Source organism: Mustelus asterias, chromosome 8 (genome assembly GCF_964213995.1).
Source record: "Mustelus asterias chromosome 8, sMusAst1.hap1.1, whole genome shotgun sequence".
In the NCBI taxonomy this organism is placed as follows: domain Eukaryota; kingdom Metazoa; phylum Chordata; class Chondrichthyes; order Carcharhiniformes; family Triakidae; genus Mustelus; species Mustelus asterias.
The window spans coordinates 66,746,348-66,762,927 of record NC_135808.1 but is presented as its reverse complement, the minus strand read 5'-3'; the positions used below and the strand labels follow the sequence as shown (position 1 = coordinate 66,762,927).

The window sequence follows — 16,580 nt, the reverse complement described above, 5'->3', positions numbered from 1 at the left end:
CTCCCCCCCCCCCCCCTTAAGTGATGTCTCGTGCTTTGGGATGCTCCATACAATACCCTGATCATGTTGCCTTTCTTTTGCAAATTGAGTCTAGTTGACCCAATTGTGTGTTTTGTAATCTCGCGTTACTTGCACTCCCATTTATTTAGAGTAAACTATTCTTCTGCATGCGTTAAACATAATTCATAAGACTGCTATAGATAGGAAAAGCATCAATACCATCCAGAGTCCCTTGTTATTGAGTTTCTCTTTCAGGTTCTTTGGCCATGTATGTCTTGTTCCTACTTACGTTAAACTCCCATTCTTTCTTTGTGCTGAATGGAGAATCACTTTGCGCTATACTAATTTACCATTTGCAACACTAGGTGGCAGTTGGTACCAAGTTTGGAAAAACAGTTCCTCCGTTATTTAGTTCATGTTTCCTTAACTTATAATTAGGCTGTTTTGGTTTTGAAAATAGCCTTGCATCATTCTGACTTCATTTTTTTTAAATGAGCCTTTTTTCTTTGCAACCAGAAGATGCTATTTGCACTATTGGCTTCATAGCAACTGTGTTATTCTACTCCATCAGCTTTATTGTTTTAATGTCAAGGAGCAGTGAACTCTTTCTTAAAACTAACTAGTATAGAAATAAACCTGATTTCAAATCAGTTCTATTTGAAGTAAACTTGATTTCAAATTGGAGTTTTATTATATCAAGCATGAAGGCAGTGTGTTGATCTTGGCTTCAGCATCCTTCATGATCTTGGCTTCAGTATCCTTCAGCGTCAGCTCCACAAACTCCTGAGATACAGCATTGTTTTTGTGCACATAAGCTAAAACCAGATCTTTAAATTGATGGGGTAAAGGATTAATCTTTTGGCAAATACTAGTTTTTTTTTGTCAGTAGAAATTTTACAATTTTTACACCCAAAAGGGACAAAATAGTGGAAAACTTCTAGATCTGAGTGGGAATAGAATAGCGTCCTCTTCCTGGATTCCACCTTTGACAATTTAAAGCACAACATTGAAAGGATTTTACTTTTGGGGCCTACATTACTATTCCCATCTCATAAGTACCTCTTATAAAGGGCACCTTGCCACCAGGGGGAGGGGGGAGGGGGAATACCTAATCATCCAGCAGTTTGAATTTCCAGGGTTATGAGGGAAGTAAGGTAATCTTTCACTACCCTATAATTTTGGACTATTGTAAGCTTTCCCACGTAACTATAATAATTTTCAAGCAGTCTATATTGTGTTTCCTTTGGGTGTGGTATTTGGAATCATTTTCACATTCTGCACAAGGGTTCGGAGCAGGAATTGGTATTTGGTTCCTCGAGACTGCTCTGCCATTTGATAAGACCTTCGTCTACGACTCTTTCCTGTCTGCCCCCCATTACCTGAGTTCCTTGTCAATCAACAATCTACCTAGTTCAGTCTTGAATATATTCAATGACTCAGCCTCCCCTGTTCTTTGGGAAAGAGAATTCCACAGACTAACGATTGTCTTGAGAGAGAAAAAAAATTCATCTGTCTTAAATGGGAGACACCTAAGTTTTAAATTGTCCCTAGTTCTAGACTCCTCCACAAGTCACTTGTATGTGGAAGGGTAATCTTAACCGTTTCTTAAATGTAATTAAAATATATTTTCATAGGAAATTTGTAGTCTTTGAAGTCTTACGAGAAGATGAATTTTCTCCACTGAAGAATGCAGATAGTCAGAATGGGAAGGACACACCTACAACAGCACGCCATGCTCTGATGTCCCTGCACCATCGTTGGGTACTAAATGCAGGTGGAAACTTTGTTGATGAAAATAGAACAAGGATTCCTGCAATTCCCAGGTATATAATGTACTATAGAATGTAATTGTTTTTGGCAGCGCCTCCCAAACCTGTGACTTTTACCAATTGGAATGTCAAGGGCGACAGGTGCATGGAATGACCATCACCTCTGTTTTTAAGTTTGGTTTAAATGCAATAAAAAGGCATCGTGTAGAAACCAAAGTCTCTGCAGAAAGTTCTAGAACAAACTTTTAGATTCTGAATAAAACCAGGTATCTCACAGGAACTCGCCTTTGACAATACCCTCAAACCTGCAACCTCTACCATCTGGAAGAACAAGGGCAGCAGATTTATGTGGAGACTATCACCTCTAATCTTCCCTTCAAGTCACATCCAGACTTGAACGTGTCGCTGTTCCTTCTTGGTCAAATTCCTGGAGCACTTAACTGCATTAGGAGAATACCTTGAGTACACTGCCTGCAGTGGTTCAAGAACAAAGTTTACTACCATCTTCTCGAGGGCATCTAGGAGTGGGCAATAAATATGGTCCTTGCCAAGTGATGCCTACATTGAGCGGGCAAATGAATTCCTATCAAAATATACCCCATGGCATTTTCCAACTGTAAAATTCATTGTTCAAACTGCTAAGATGTTTCTATCTTCTGAGTTGTTTTTACACCACTAAGCATCTGATGATAAATTGAAAGTAATCAAATAAAATCTTGGGGGTGATCAAATTGGCTCAGCAGAAACCCTGTTTGCACCTGTATCAGGAGCTACCTATTGTTTCCACCTATATGCTGTATTTGTTCTGAAATCTTGTAAACATGCATCACTAGATTGCTTCAGAACAGCATTAATTCATTGCATTAGCACCTGGAATAGAATCTGTTGCAGAATATGAAGAAAGGCAGAGATTTCAAGATAGTAATCTGTTTGAAAAGTTTATAACTATTTGAACACAGATGGGATTACAACCTTCCAATTAATGTGATCCGTGGTAGGTACATCTTTGTAGCAACAGTATTTATTATTATGGATGCCAAAGCTAAGATTTACCAGTTGATGTTGTCTTTTAATAGCCACGGTAACCATTGAACATAAATGGATTATCACCAGTCAGAATATCAATGATCAGAAAATCTAGGTGCAACTGTATGTGTTTTACTGTACATGTATGCTTTTGCATTCACACAAAAGTGGCTATCATTGATAGTATAGCTGTAAACAATGACATTTAGTTAATTTTGAGGCAGCGTCCCAAATAGGTGTTGATATGTGAAATGTTTCCCATGTCCTCTGTGGCTTACTTCCTACCTCAATTTAACAATCCCTATACATATTGGAGGAAGGTAACTAGTGGCGTGCCGCAGGGATCGGTACTCGGGCCGCAACTATTTACCATTTATATAGATGATCTGGAGGAGGGGACGGAGTGTAGGGTAACGAAGTTTGCAGACGACACAAAGATAAGTGGAAAAGTGAATCGTGTGGAGGACGGAGAAGACCTGCAGAGAGATTTGGACAGGCTGAGTGAGTGGGCGAGGATATGGCAAATGGAGTATAACGTTGAGAAATGCGAGGTTATACACTTTGGAGGAAATAATAACAAATGGGATTACTATCTCAATGGAAACAAATTAAAACATGCTACCGTGCAAAGGGACCTGGGGGTCCTTGTGCATGAGACGCAAAAGCCCAGTCTGCAGGTACAACAGGTGATCAAGAAGGCAAATGGGATGTTAGCCTATATTGCGAGGGGGATAGAATATAAAAGCAGGGATGTCTTGATGCACCTGTACAGGGCATTGGTGAGGCCGCAGCTGGAATACTGTGTGCAGTATTGGTCCCCTTATATGAGGAAGGATATATTGGCATTGGAGGGAGTGCAGAGAAGGTTCACCAGGTTGATACCGGAGATGAGGGGTTTGGATTATGAGGAGAGGCTGAGGAGATTGGGTTTGTACTCGTTGGAGTTTAGAAGGATGAGGGGGGATCTTATGGAGACTTATAAGATAATGCGGGGGCTGGATAGGGTGGAGGTGGAGAGATTCTTTCCACTTAGTAAGGAAGTTAAAACTAGAGGACACAGCCTCAAAATAAAGGGGGGTCGGTTTAAGACAGAGTTGAGGAGGAACTTCTTCTCCCAGAGGGTGGTGAATCTCTGGAATTCTCTGCCCACTGAGGTGGTGGAGGCTACCTCGCTGAATATGTTTAAAGCGCGGATGGATGGATTCCTGATCGGTAAGGGAATTAAGGGTTATGGGGATCAGGCGGGTAAGTGGTACTGATCCACGTCAGATCAGCCATGATCTTATTGAATGGCGGGGCAGGCTCGAGGGGCTAGATGGCCTACTCCTGCTCCTATTTCTTATGTTCTTATGTTCTTATATGTTGTGGTAATAGCAATTTCCCTGACTTTTCAAACTAACTGTAGGGTGCATCATAATTAATTTGCATTTTTCTTTTGAAGTTTCTTTTTATCATGTTCTGTAGAAATTTGAACTTCACATTCCCATGTTTGTAAATTAATTCCAGTGGATAAAAATATTGAATATCTCAAATGATATGGATCTGCATTGAAAGGTCTTCATTTGACTGCTGATAAATCTGTATAATATCCTCAAATGTTTCTTTCACAGAAGTTTAATACACAATGAATACTTATTTGTAACTCTATGACATTTTCATTCGGGTGCCTAGTATTTGAAATGTCTATTTTCTAACTCGTCATTTGAACAGTAGAATGGCCAATCTAGTTTATTACATTATGCAGAGAACATGGAGAAATTTGAAGCGAGGAACCCTTTGTTATCCATCCTTTAATGTTATCTTTCACATTTATTAAAATTTACTTTCAGCCAATATCATTTTATAGGAGATGGTTTTTATAAATTCAGTTTTATCTTAATCTCAAATTTATTTGTAACATTGTGGTTTTGCATTTTATTTTCCCATTAATTCACTTTTTCTTCCCATGTGGCAGTTCGACAACTGGAAAGTCAGAAGCAGTTACTGCTGTTGTCAATGACAAGTAAATATCTTGGATTTGGTTTAATGCATGGTGATGGGTCGTGGCTGCTTTGCTGACTTTTTTTTTAAAAACATTGTAGAGAAGGACTTGCCTTTTTGTACTGCCAGTGTGTAAGTGCTCAAAGCAAAGCAAGATTCTATAACATGTTATGTACGTTTAATTGTGATTCTTACTGTGAACAGTAATATTTCCCTCTGAATTTTTTACAACAGCAGTGTTAAAAGGGCATGTACAGATTGTGTAAGATCCAATTTGTAATGCAGTTCCAAATTTAATACCTTTGCATCAGAAATCTGGAGAAGATGCCTTAAATGCAGAACAACATCTGTATACTTATGGCTACACATTAAATGAGTCACGTGAGGGATAGCTACCCACAGATCTGATCAAGTTCACAATATTTTTCTATACTTTGCAGATCATCCAGTCTGATATTCAAGATATCAGGAAACCAAATTAGACCTTTTTTAAGTTTGTTCTTTATTTGACAGTCCTTAGCACTTTATTTTTATTTTACTTGGTGATTCCTTGTTTGCTATCATTCCATTCATTGGTGTACACCACCTCAAACTACTGAAATATTGGATTTGACCCTTTTTTAATGGTATATTCATTTATCAGTTTTTGATTTTTAAAAAAAAATATGGTGCATTAATAGAACATAGATAATGCCAGAAAATAAGAGAATAGTCCATGCCTATGTTTTCATAATACAGTTCTTTAACACATCAACTGGGTTTAGACATTGGCAGTTGCAGGTAAATGCTGGTCTTGATAGATTGGCGGTGAAAAGACATACTAACACAAAACAAGGGTTGCATGCCTGAACACTTCTTAGCATGTTAACTTTGGAGTATTCATGGTTGGTTTGGGCTTTTATTTCAGCAGTGCTGTGTCTTCTAAAGAATCTATCCACAAGTATGTCAGTTGAAATTCCCATTTAAAATTACAGGTCATTCATTTGATTCCTTTACTGTTGAAGTTGGAGTGCACTCACATCACCAAGTTAACTGAAAGCAAAATTGCATTTCACTTTTTTAATAGTGGCTCAAACCTAGCCTTTACTTCCTGATACTGAAACAAACTTAAATTCCATTGATGTACTAACATTATATCATATTCCTTTCAATTGAATATCTAAGAGAAAGGAAACAGTTCTGTTATTGAAATCAGAGTTTTTATTTGCTATTACTCCATCTTGCAACCTGATTTGACATTTTTAACATGTTCAATGTAACATGTTCCCTCCATTTATAATTCTGAAGTTTTGATCCAATTGCATCAGATCATGGGAGGTTTCACAGCGATAGTGCCAAGCTGTTGGTGCTTTTGCAATGACTGTGATTCATTGTGAATGGGTCCATTTCATTTTAGCATCACAGAGAGAAGTAGAAAGCACTGCTGTGTGACATCAAATTTTTTTATACACACATTTCCAATCACCTCCAAATGGGGTATGTAGCTATTTACAATTCTAATCCAATTATCTTCTAGTTTAACATGAACCTTTCAAAGTCTATTAAAATTATATGTTAAAAGGTGACTATGCAACAATTGTGGTGATAGATTCTAAGGAGACTTGGTATTTGCTGGGTGAGTTTTTAATAAACTGTTAAAAATCATATTTTACTTTTCAGTCTGAAGGAGTTAACAGATGTTCCAATCAAATGTGAAATTTCTGCACTTGTATCTTATGCTGGAGAGGTGAGTCTGATTATTTAACACCAGTAAGAAGTGATTTACTTGGTGTATAGTGAAACCTATAATTTTAAATAATTAGTGAGAGTTAGTCCGTTATTCAAAATCATATAAACTACAAGGCTAAATGTGGTATATGGTCTGACATGTCTTCTGTAAAATGAATCTAACAAACTTTGTACGAAATAGTCAATTTAGCCAAAAATCCATCCCTTGGACAGTATCACCTGAGCTTGCTTCTACACGTTGGGGTTAATTTTCATCAGACCAGATTGATACAACTTGGCAGTAACAGCCTATAACTAGCTCTATTAATGCCAAGCCAGGTGCTGCAATTTTTAATCATCCCTTTTCATTGTAAAATTAAATTGCAAGCCTCTTTCAAACTGCTTTTGAGTACCTGCCATTTCCATTACCTCGAAATTGTGAACATGGACAATCCTTGAGACTCCAGCCAGAATATATCAGTGTGCCCCAAATACTGTTTTAAGATTTCTAGTTGTATTCTCTATCATGGCTGTTGTCAAAATGGGCCTTGTTAGAACCATATTTAAAGTGTCCTCATTAATTGCACAAGTATTGGCATTTACTGTAGATCTACCAGTTACGTTCCTTGCTGAGTCAAAAGTGTGGGCAAGTTGCCTTAAAATTAAGATACCTTGTCAGCTGCCAACAAATGAGTATCTATTTGCATAATTCCGTGTTGCTAGACAATGTAGGTTATGGGATTGCCCAAGTGAGAACCTTTAGCTGTATTGTCACTAATCTATAGGTTGTTAAACTTTGGAGAATCCTGCTACTTTTAAAATTGCAGTACCCTCTTATGCTGTTGCTTGTGATCCATGGAGAAGTGGTGATGGGCCGTTGGTCAGGTTGCAGCTTGTGTCATTAATGGGGGGTTTAATTTGTGAATGCAACCCCTGCAAAGCAATGCACCTGAGTCAGCTGGAGGTAGCAGCACATAACTTTCTATATTCCAAAGTAGAATATCAGCAGGTGGGTGGCATATCCATTTTGAAGAGCAAATTTGATATATTTAAGTTAATTGAAGTTGAATTAATTCTACTTACAATATCTCAAATATTACCATTTTATTTTAAATTCAGAAATCACTGTCCTAATCTAATACTACCTACAATTCATCATGAATATAAAATAATTTTGGCTTGAACAGAGAAAGACCTACAGTTCATTCAAGAATCTTCTGTTTACTAAATCTGGCACAAGATTATGAAATTCAAACTACGTAAAAGTGAGGAAGTTAAGAGTTTGAATATTTTTCTTTGTGTTTGAGACGCATGGAATTTATTGCAAATCATTTCCACTTGTCTAAAAGCCATTATTGTCACAAATTTGTTCCGACTAATTAGTGGCTTTGAACATTGAGTTCTGAGAACAGATTGTTACAAAAAACTGCTCCTCCCATCTCTAAACTTCACAACAAAAAAACAGTTCCCATGAACAGAACAGATCTTATATGAGCCAAAACCTGAATTGAGTACTATGAATAAAATAGCATATCCAGACTATATGCATGAAGCCAGATGAGAGAACCCCCACATTTTCCTGTAAGTCCAATTATGTGAGCCCCAGGATAGCGCTGCAAGAATTGCTCAGTGATGACTGCTTCATCAATCATCTCTTCTTCATAATGTTTGAAACAAAAACACGTGCTTATCCCAGGCTTAGGCTGATCAGTCGTAAGTGGCATTGGTACTACATCTTACAATTACCATGCAATAACCATTTCCAACATGATAGAGCATAGCTACCTTCCCTTGGATTACAGTGGCATCAGAGGCTGGGTATTCTACAGCAAGTAGCACACCCTGATTTTTCAAAGTGGTCTCTTCCGCCACCAGGGCACAAGTCAGGAATGTCATGAAATGCTGTTGCTTGTCTGGAGCTTCAGCAGCACTTGCAGCATGACACTATACAGAATAAAGCAATCTGCTTGATTGGTACCCAAGGCATTGGTTTAAACAACCTCTCCCTCCACCATCGGTGTACCATGGCTGCAGAGTATCGCATCTACAAGATGCACTGCAGCAACTCACCATGGCTACTTTGGCAACAATTCCAAAACTCATGATTTCTAATGTCCAGAAGAACAAGGGCAACTGATGCAGAGGAACACCAGCACTCCCAAGGTTCCCTCTGAGCACAGACCACCCTGACTTAAATATATATCACCATTACTTCATTACCACTGGTCGGGAACTCCCTACCTTAACAGCATTGTGGGAGTGGAGTACCATGATTCATAGGGATGGGTAAGAAATGCTGGACTGACCACTTACGGACATACCTTTAGAAGAGTTCTTTTGGACTTGAAACTCTTGTTTCTCTCCCCACAGATGCTGCCTGTACTACTGAGTTCTTCCAACACTCTTTTTGTTATAACTTTAGAATTTTTTAAAAAGTCAGATTTATTGCAAGTGAAATAATACAGCAACCCAAAAACATAAACTGGACAAGTATTTAGATTCAGTTATTGCAGACATACTACTAATGATACTGTCCATCCTTTATCCCAGTTAATTGATTACTGTAACCATTGCTACTGCAAACATAATGGTTTTGAGTGAGACAAAGTTGAGAGTTCTGGCTGGGAATTTTCTAAAGAGGCACAAGTTAGCTGCCAATTCATTGAAGCAACCTTTCTCTTCCCACAGGGTGTGGAGAGAATGTTCAAAATAAGACAGTATTGTTCATGTGCCATCAAATCAGCTTTGACAAAGGGTCATCTGGACTCAACGGCAGCTCTTTTCTCTCCTTACAGATGCTGCCAGACCTGCTGAGATTTTCCAGCATTTTCTCTTTTGCCATCAAATCACATGATGGTTTTCAAATGTTATTGCATTTTCCCTATAAACACCGGACCCTAGTTTCACAGTAGCAGCTGTATAAAAGCTTCTAACGGTAGTAGCTGTCTCCTCGAGAGCCGTAGCTGTGGTACCCCGCCGTTTTGGCATCATCACTTTTGAAAACCTGGAGGATGCCAGCAATGGTGGTGAACGGAAAATCCTTCAATGGGCAGCAGATCTTGTGGTCCATGCCGAGAGAAGTTGGGAGGTGGTGGTTAGGATGTGGGTGAAAAGGCAGCAGTTATGCTTCTCAGCAGTACGACTCTCGGGGAGATGGCTACTACCAGGGCCAGGGAGGCAGCAGCTATAAGGACACAACTCCTATAACTAGTGACATTAATTCTTGGTCTTGTTCTGAGACCCAACCTTCTCCCTTTCAGTTACAGGGACTTTTTTTTTCTTTAGAGGAAAGATAGAGATCCATTAATTTCTCAGCCTCTTTCCCCATCTAGATTATAATTGGTCAATTTGCCCATGTCTTTGTCTTTAATCACACTCACCTCAGAGATCTGCCCGTACTTGGAGAAAACCTCTTGTAGTTCGACATGAAGGTGCTCATTAAAAATCTGCTCTGTCTGCATTCTTCCACAACTTTACTGAACAGGGAAGTGTGTTTAAGTGATTCCAAATTGTTGAGGGGAGCAGCCAATGCCAACTGTCAGTTTTACAACCCAGTCACTTTCATTCTGTAAAACCGGCATTTCTGGTAAAATGGTATGACACAAAAATGGGATTTGGCTCTAAATTTTTTTTCCATTTGGTGTTTGACAAAGAATGAAGTATTTTGTTCCCCTTGTATCTGTAAGAGCATTCCAAGACCACACACACTATCTTGGGTCATGTGTGGAATTAAGTTCATGTTTGCTTAAAAAACGTCTCCCTTTAGCGCAGCAAAATTATAAACCCTTTGTACTTAAACCAGTTCTAATACATAAAAGAAATCATCCCATTATGTCCCTGTAACACCAGTATCAGAAGGACACTCCCTCCAGTACAATTATTTACACTTTCCAACCCAGCTTCCCTTTTGACTTATCGGCATGAGATTGGCAAGTGTAGGCTCACCCCTTTGCTCGGATCTCAATTAAGACTCAAAACAACTCTCTACGTGTGGGATTTCCTAAATGGCAGATAGGGAGGAACACTTGAAGCCAGCAGCGGCAGGACACAGTTATAACCCACAACACCATCCTGAAAATGTTTTTAATTTCATATGAATGGCACTATTCTCTTACTAATCTTACAATTACATAGTCCCATAGGCTGGAATTAAAACTGAAATTTGTGTTTCAGGGTCTGGATAAATATGTTTCAGGACGGGATTTCCAACCTCCGCTGATTATAGACGAGAAAGGAGTCCGAGAATTGACCGCAAATGGGCTCTAAAATGCGACATGCAGCAGAATATGAAGATTCTTTTGAACACATCTTTTTACGGCAATTAAACTGCACACCAAAATGTAACTGGGAACATTTGTACATTGTTCAGCAACAGTTCTAGCCAAACAGGTCTTAAATTATAATTTAAATATTTTCTTTGAAAGAAAATTTTAGTAAACTATTTTACAGTTTTAGTATTTAAATCATTACTTGCTTTATTAGATAAACTGGTTTATTTTTTCAGTAGAATGGGTTTTGCTCTGGGCACAGCTGAATTTTTCACATTAGTGGGAAAAAAAATTATTTTAATGTGATATCCAATGTGACAATAATTGATTTGATATTTTTAAAAACTCAACCCATACAATAATTACAATATCATGTTGGTTCAACTTGGTTGGTTCAACTTAACTGTGCGGAAGACCTTCATAACTCTGTTGCAGCACTTATGAGTTATGGACTAAGTCACCGCATTATTGTACATATACATATTTTCTCGTCTGTGTTCTATATGAAGGGTTTCAATTGGTACTAAGATATTTATATTTTGAAACTGAGCCTTTAAAGCGTAATTTCCACACATTCAGTCTTTTACAGTCACTATATCAGCCACCTCCCCCACCCTCCCCAAACCAATAAAATCTGAATTTGTGGTGCAGTTTGCGGTCCACTTTTATTAATGTCCGTTCCAAATCACCCATACTCTGGTTTGGATACATCCTGGGCCAATACCCTGGCTTGTAACACAGATTAAACTTTACTATAATGGTTTCATGCAGTAAGGAAGCGAGGAAGAACAACTTCCATTAGAAAAAACTAGGATCTTTTGAAGCCTGGCTTGACCAAATTTAATTTTTTTGAAATAAATCTATCTTGAACTGCTTAGCCTGTTGTAGGATTCTAAAGTCATGCTCTAAAGGTGCTGCACCTTCCCATTTATCTTGCTGCGCCAATTTATGAAAACTATTTCTAATGTTTTCTTTCTGTAATGGTATTAATGGTACTTTTTACTCTTAAATTACATCTACAGAATGTTCAATAATAGGAAGAGATGTATTGTCACAGAAATTCAAAATATGTGGCTTTTGCAGCATTAGCAAATTGATCTATGTGACTGATTCTTTGTCAAACACTTTTTTATAGTGATTGATTATTTTGACAGTCAAATAAAATCATCTAATTTTATTGTTTGCCTATTAATCCTATAGCCGTTAAGTTGGTGACTCCCTTCCAAATGATTAGAAATAATTCTACCTTTTAAGGCAAGTTCCAGTTGAAATGTTGGCATTGATAAGGTGGGAGCTGGGATCTGTCTTGGAAGGGGGGGACAATGGGTGAAAAACACAAGATTGTGAAAATGCTTCCATTGCATATGGGTGGGCGTGATGCAATTTCACCTTTATTTAAAGGCCCAAGTTCATATGCAATGTGGAGTTGGGTGCATTCTGTGAAGCCAAGTGGAAATAGGAAGAAGAGCCATGATCATTTCCCTAATGAATGAGACTTTCCTTTTAAATATTATTGGGTGAAGTATTGAATGGAGCTGCGGTTAAAAAGATTGATGGACTTGTATCTCCAGAGCAGGTTTCTTGAAAACCACGATATTCACTATGGGTTCAAAATGGAAACATACCCCAGCACAGAAACAGGCCATTTGGCTCAACCAGCCTATAGCACAGTGTATGCTCCACTGAGGTCTTCCCATCTTTTTCATCTAACTTTCAACTTAACCTTGTCTTCACTTCTTTATAAGCTTATGTAGCATCCCCTTAAATGCATCTAACCTCAATTATGTGTGGCAGTAAGTCCCATGTTTTCATAAGCTTCTTCTGAATTCTGAATTCATTGTGATTATCATTAACCTGACCCCCTCCTGCACATCCTGAGAGTGGTTTGTTTTCAAATTCTTGACAAGTGTTGGGGTAGAAGTGTTACATTGCACCAAACTGAAAAAGATGGTTCTAAAGAAAAGTCATGTTGGACTAAAGCGTTAACCCAGTTTCGCTCTCCACAGATGCAGCCAGACCTGCTTTACCATTTTCCATTTTTATTTCAGATTTTCAACATGCACAGTATGGTTGTTGGTTCAAACTGAATGGCACTCAGACTTGTACTGCCTTTCAGATGAGATGCTAAGCCAAGGCCTGGACTTGCAGTTCAGGTGGATATCAATAATTCTATGGTATTATCCAAGGAAGAACATGTCTATAAAAAAAAGCTGTTCAGCTCCATCAGTCCAGTTCATGTTTATCCTCCACATGAGCAGTGTTCCTAAACCCATGTGCCTATCTATTCCCATATTTCTTCTATTTTCCTTTGAACACCTACCCAATCTACTATTAACTGTTGACACGAGCCAGGAAATTCTTGGTGCTACTATTGCTGCACCACAGTAACTTTGCCATAGGTGCAGCACAGATCCCTGCAGGAGCAACTCTGAAGAATTTGTTGGATATAATCTCTGATTCGATTGTCAACTGCAATAACACTGTGATATGAGCAAATACAAAAATGAAAAACTGGAGTTTTATTTCAGGAGACAATTAAGTGATTATATAGAAACTTTAAAAATTGCAAAAAATTGGATAGGTGGATAGAAAAATCTTCTCACGTAATTAATTCCACATTCCACTGCCTCCTAACTCTCTTTTAGAAACACTGAAGTGTATATCTATGTTTCTTTGCCCTAGAACTTCCACCCCAACACTTGTCAATAGTACATTCTGTTTCTATCTGCCTCTGTCCGATCCTTTGGAACTTTAACCAATTCTGGACGATCAGACTGTAGAGTAATTATAAAGCAGCCCTAATTTTCAGTTTTTTTCCACATTTGTATTGCTTCATAGCAGATAGAATCCCAGTGAATCAACACTTGTATCTTTATTGATTCAAAATCTTTGTATGTGGACCTCAAAACTAAGCACGAAACTATAAACACTACTCCCAACTGTAGTTCTACTATGGTTTTATGCAGATTCACCATTGCATATCACCTTTACTAAACCTCCCTTGCTAAAACCCAGAATTCAATTCGATTTTTTTCATGATTTTCTTATCCGAGGATGGGCCTCTTCTCCTCCACCGCAAGTGCCAGACCTGCTGAGATTTTCCAGCATTTTCTCTTTTAGCTTCTTCCTACTGGTGGCAGCGATGTTATCTGGAGAGCTTTCTGCTGCCCCCACCTCCCCATGGCACAGGATCTCCTTCCTCCTGTCTATCGAGAGACAGCACGGTAGCACAGTGGTTAGCACTGCTGCCTCAGTGCCAGGGACCCAGGTTCAATTCCAGCCTCGGGTGTCTGTATGGAGTTTGCACATTCTCCCTGTGTCTCTGTGGGTTTCTTCCAGGTGCTCCGGTTTCCTGCCACAGTCAAAAGATGTGCGGGTTAGGTTGATTGGCCATGCTAAATTGCCCCTTAGTGTCAGGGGGACGAGCAGTGTAAAATAAGTGAGGTTACGAGGATAGGGCCTAGGTGGGTTTGTTGGTGCAGGCCTGATGGGCTGAATGCCCTCTTTCTGCACTGTAGGGATTCTATTCCATTCTATTACCTGGACTAGGACTTCCATGTTGGCAGTCCCTGTTTTTAAAAAAATACAGTCTGAATTGGTTTAATAACTGCTCAAAATGAATCCTCTGGCTAGTCCACTGGGGGACCTTCTTTAAATCTGAAGGATTTTCAAATTTTCACCAGCAATTTGTTAGATTTAAGAACAAAATTTAAGGTTAATTCTCTTTAAATTCTCCCACACTTACCTTCACTGTCAAACACTCAGAGCAAAATGGCATTCCTAGACAGAAGGTGGGATTGTGGTGAAGGAGCAACAAATATGTAATTTAAGTTGCTATAATTTTGAGGTCTTCCAATAAAAACACGTCAACTATAAATAAAGGCTCAGTGTTACTTGGGGAACAAATTTCTCTCACTTAAAGAAGTAAGAAATCTTTTATTCTTTAATGAGAAAAATAAAGGTAAGGGCATTGAGCAAGTACTTCAATCAATGTGATCATCAATAGCAATAACTTAATTGAGTTAGTTTGGTTTTGACATCTACAGGTCTATCCATGTACAATAGGATAGTATGCAGTGGTTTATTTCTAAGCACTGATTTTAAACAAATAAGAAATATGTAAAGGCCTGAAGCCATAAATCGTAACTATAATAACAGAAACACAAACCTGGTCACAAGTTTATTGCATTACCCTACTTGCAGTGCTGTCTGTAGTGTAGAAGCACTATAGGATTTTCAAAGTGCACTGTAAATCAGGTTGCCAAAGTGTTCACTGTCTTTTTGACAATCCTGAAAACAGGGGCTTGGTGCTTTGTCAGACAAACCAGTTAGAATTGGCTTGGCTTGGTTTTGCATTACACAACCCAAGTAATTAATTATTGAGTTGTTCCTCCAAGACAGATGTCTGAAAAGCTGTGAAACAGTTTATGGATTCAAAAAGAGTAAGAAGTGAATACTGAGAATCCTAGCTGAAGGAGTATTCTGATTTGCTAAAACCTTGTAGAATCATAGAATCCTACAGTGCAGAAGGAGGCCATTCGGCCCATCGAGTCTGCACTGACCACAATCCCACCCAGGCCCTATCTCCATAACCCCATGCATTTACCCTAGCTAGTCCCCCTGACACTAAGGGGCAATTTAGCACAGCCAATCCACCTGAGCCGTATGTCTTTCAGACTGTGGAGGGAAACCGGAGCACCCGCAGGAAACCCACGCAGACATGGGGAAAATGTGCACGCACCAAACAAACTGACCCAAGCCAGTAATCGAACCGGAGTCCCTGGTGCTATGAGGCAGCAGTGCTAGCCACTGTGCTGCCCCTTATTGTAACTAATAATTCATTAGATGATCCAAAGATGTGCAGGTTGGGTGGATTGGCCATGCTAAGTTACCCCTTAGTGTCCCAAAATGTATAGGTTAGGGGGATTAGCGGGGTAAATACTTCGAGTTATGGGGATAGGATCTGGGTAAGATTCTGTGTTGGAGGGTGGGTGCAGACTCGATGGGCCGAATTGTCTCCTGCTGCACTGTAGGGATTGTATGATTCTTTCATTAAAAAAAGCAGCCTGGGGTAGCCAGCAGCTTTAAAAACCCGATTACCAGGTCAAGAAGCGACTCTTAAACAAACCAGAGCTCCTATGGATCATTAATTATTTTAACTCTGCTTTAAGAAAGCTCTGAGAAGTCTGAACCTCTTCCTCCCAGACACAATAAAGTGCCAAAAAGGATATCACTGCAGCTTCCCAGGATTTTTAAACAATTATATTGAATCCAGAAAATGCCCCATTACAACAGCCAGTGTAAAGGGTGCGACAGCTCAGTTGTGTTTGGTTAGCAGCATTTTTGAGTCACTGCAGTGGTGTCCTTAAAGGTAGGAACACAAATCCACTGCTTGGTCTAGTGTTGCAGTGTAGCTTGGAATTTCCTGTCTATTTGCCTAGAGACATGGGTAACTGAGGAGCAACTCAATAATGCAATCTTAAAGATGACAGAAATTTGGAAATAAGAGATTTAGGCTCTTGTGTACAGATCGTCTTGATCTTTTACAGCTGTCAATCACCTGGGTACATTTTTGTCCATAAGTCTGCATCCATTCCCAAGTAACTATTTCTTGAATATGAATATCCTACAATCGCATTTGTTCAGACTCTGCCAATCATCACCAGACGTTCAGGAGCAGAAGGAAACAAAGTAATTTTTCAGATACTTTATTGCAAGTCTTTTCAAATTGTTTTTTAAAGTTTGAGACCTGTTCTGCATTTTATATTTCTTTTAATGGATTGTATGGTATCTCTTCGACTATGCGTTCTCCAAGGCGGCCTTCAAGACA

At 38.9% G+C, this 16,580-nt stretch overlaps 1 protein-coding gene across 2 annotated transcripts in view; it reads left to right on the top strand.

Moving 5' to 3' along the window:
* The window catches only part of uap1 (UDP-N-acetylglucosamine pyrophosphorylase 1), a 39,228-nt gene extending 27,301 nt beyond the window's left edge, over positions 1 to 11,927 (top strand). The window contains exons 7-10 of one of the 2 annotated variants that reach the window (XM_078218110.1): positions 1,635 to 1,823; positions 4,750 to 4,797; positions 6,435 to 6,501; positions 10,656 to 11,926. In XM_078218110.1, the coding sequence (XP_078074236.1) occupies positions 1,635 to 1,823; positions 4,750 to 4,797; positions 6,435 to 6,501; positions 10,656 to 10,748 (397 nt within the window). In that variant the 3' untranslated portion in view covers positions 10,749 to 11,926. Of the gene's footprint in view, positions 1 to 1,634; positions 1,824 to 4,749; positions 4,798 to 6,434; positions 6,502 to 10,655 lie in introns of both variants that reach the window. The other variant, XM_078218111.1, reaches the window with a different exon arrangement.
* The last annotated feature ends 4,653 nt before the right edge of the window (positions 11,928 to 16,580 follow it).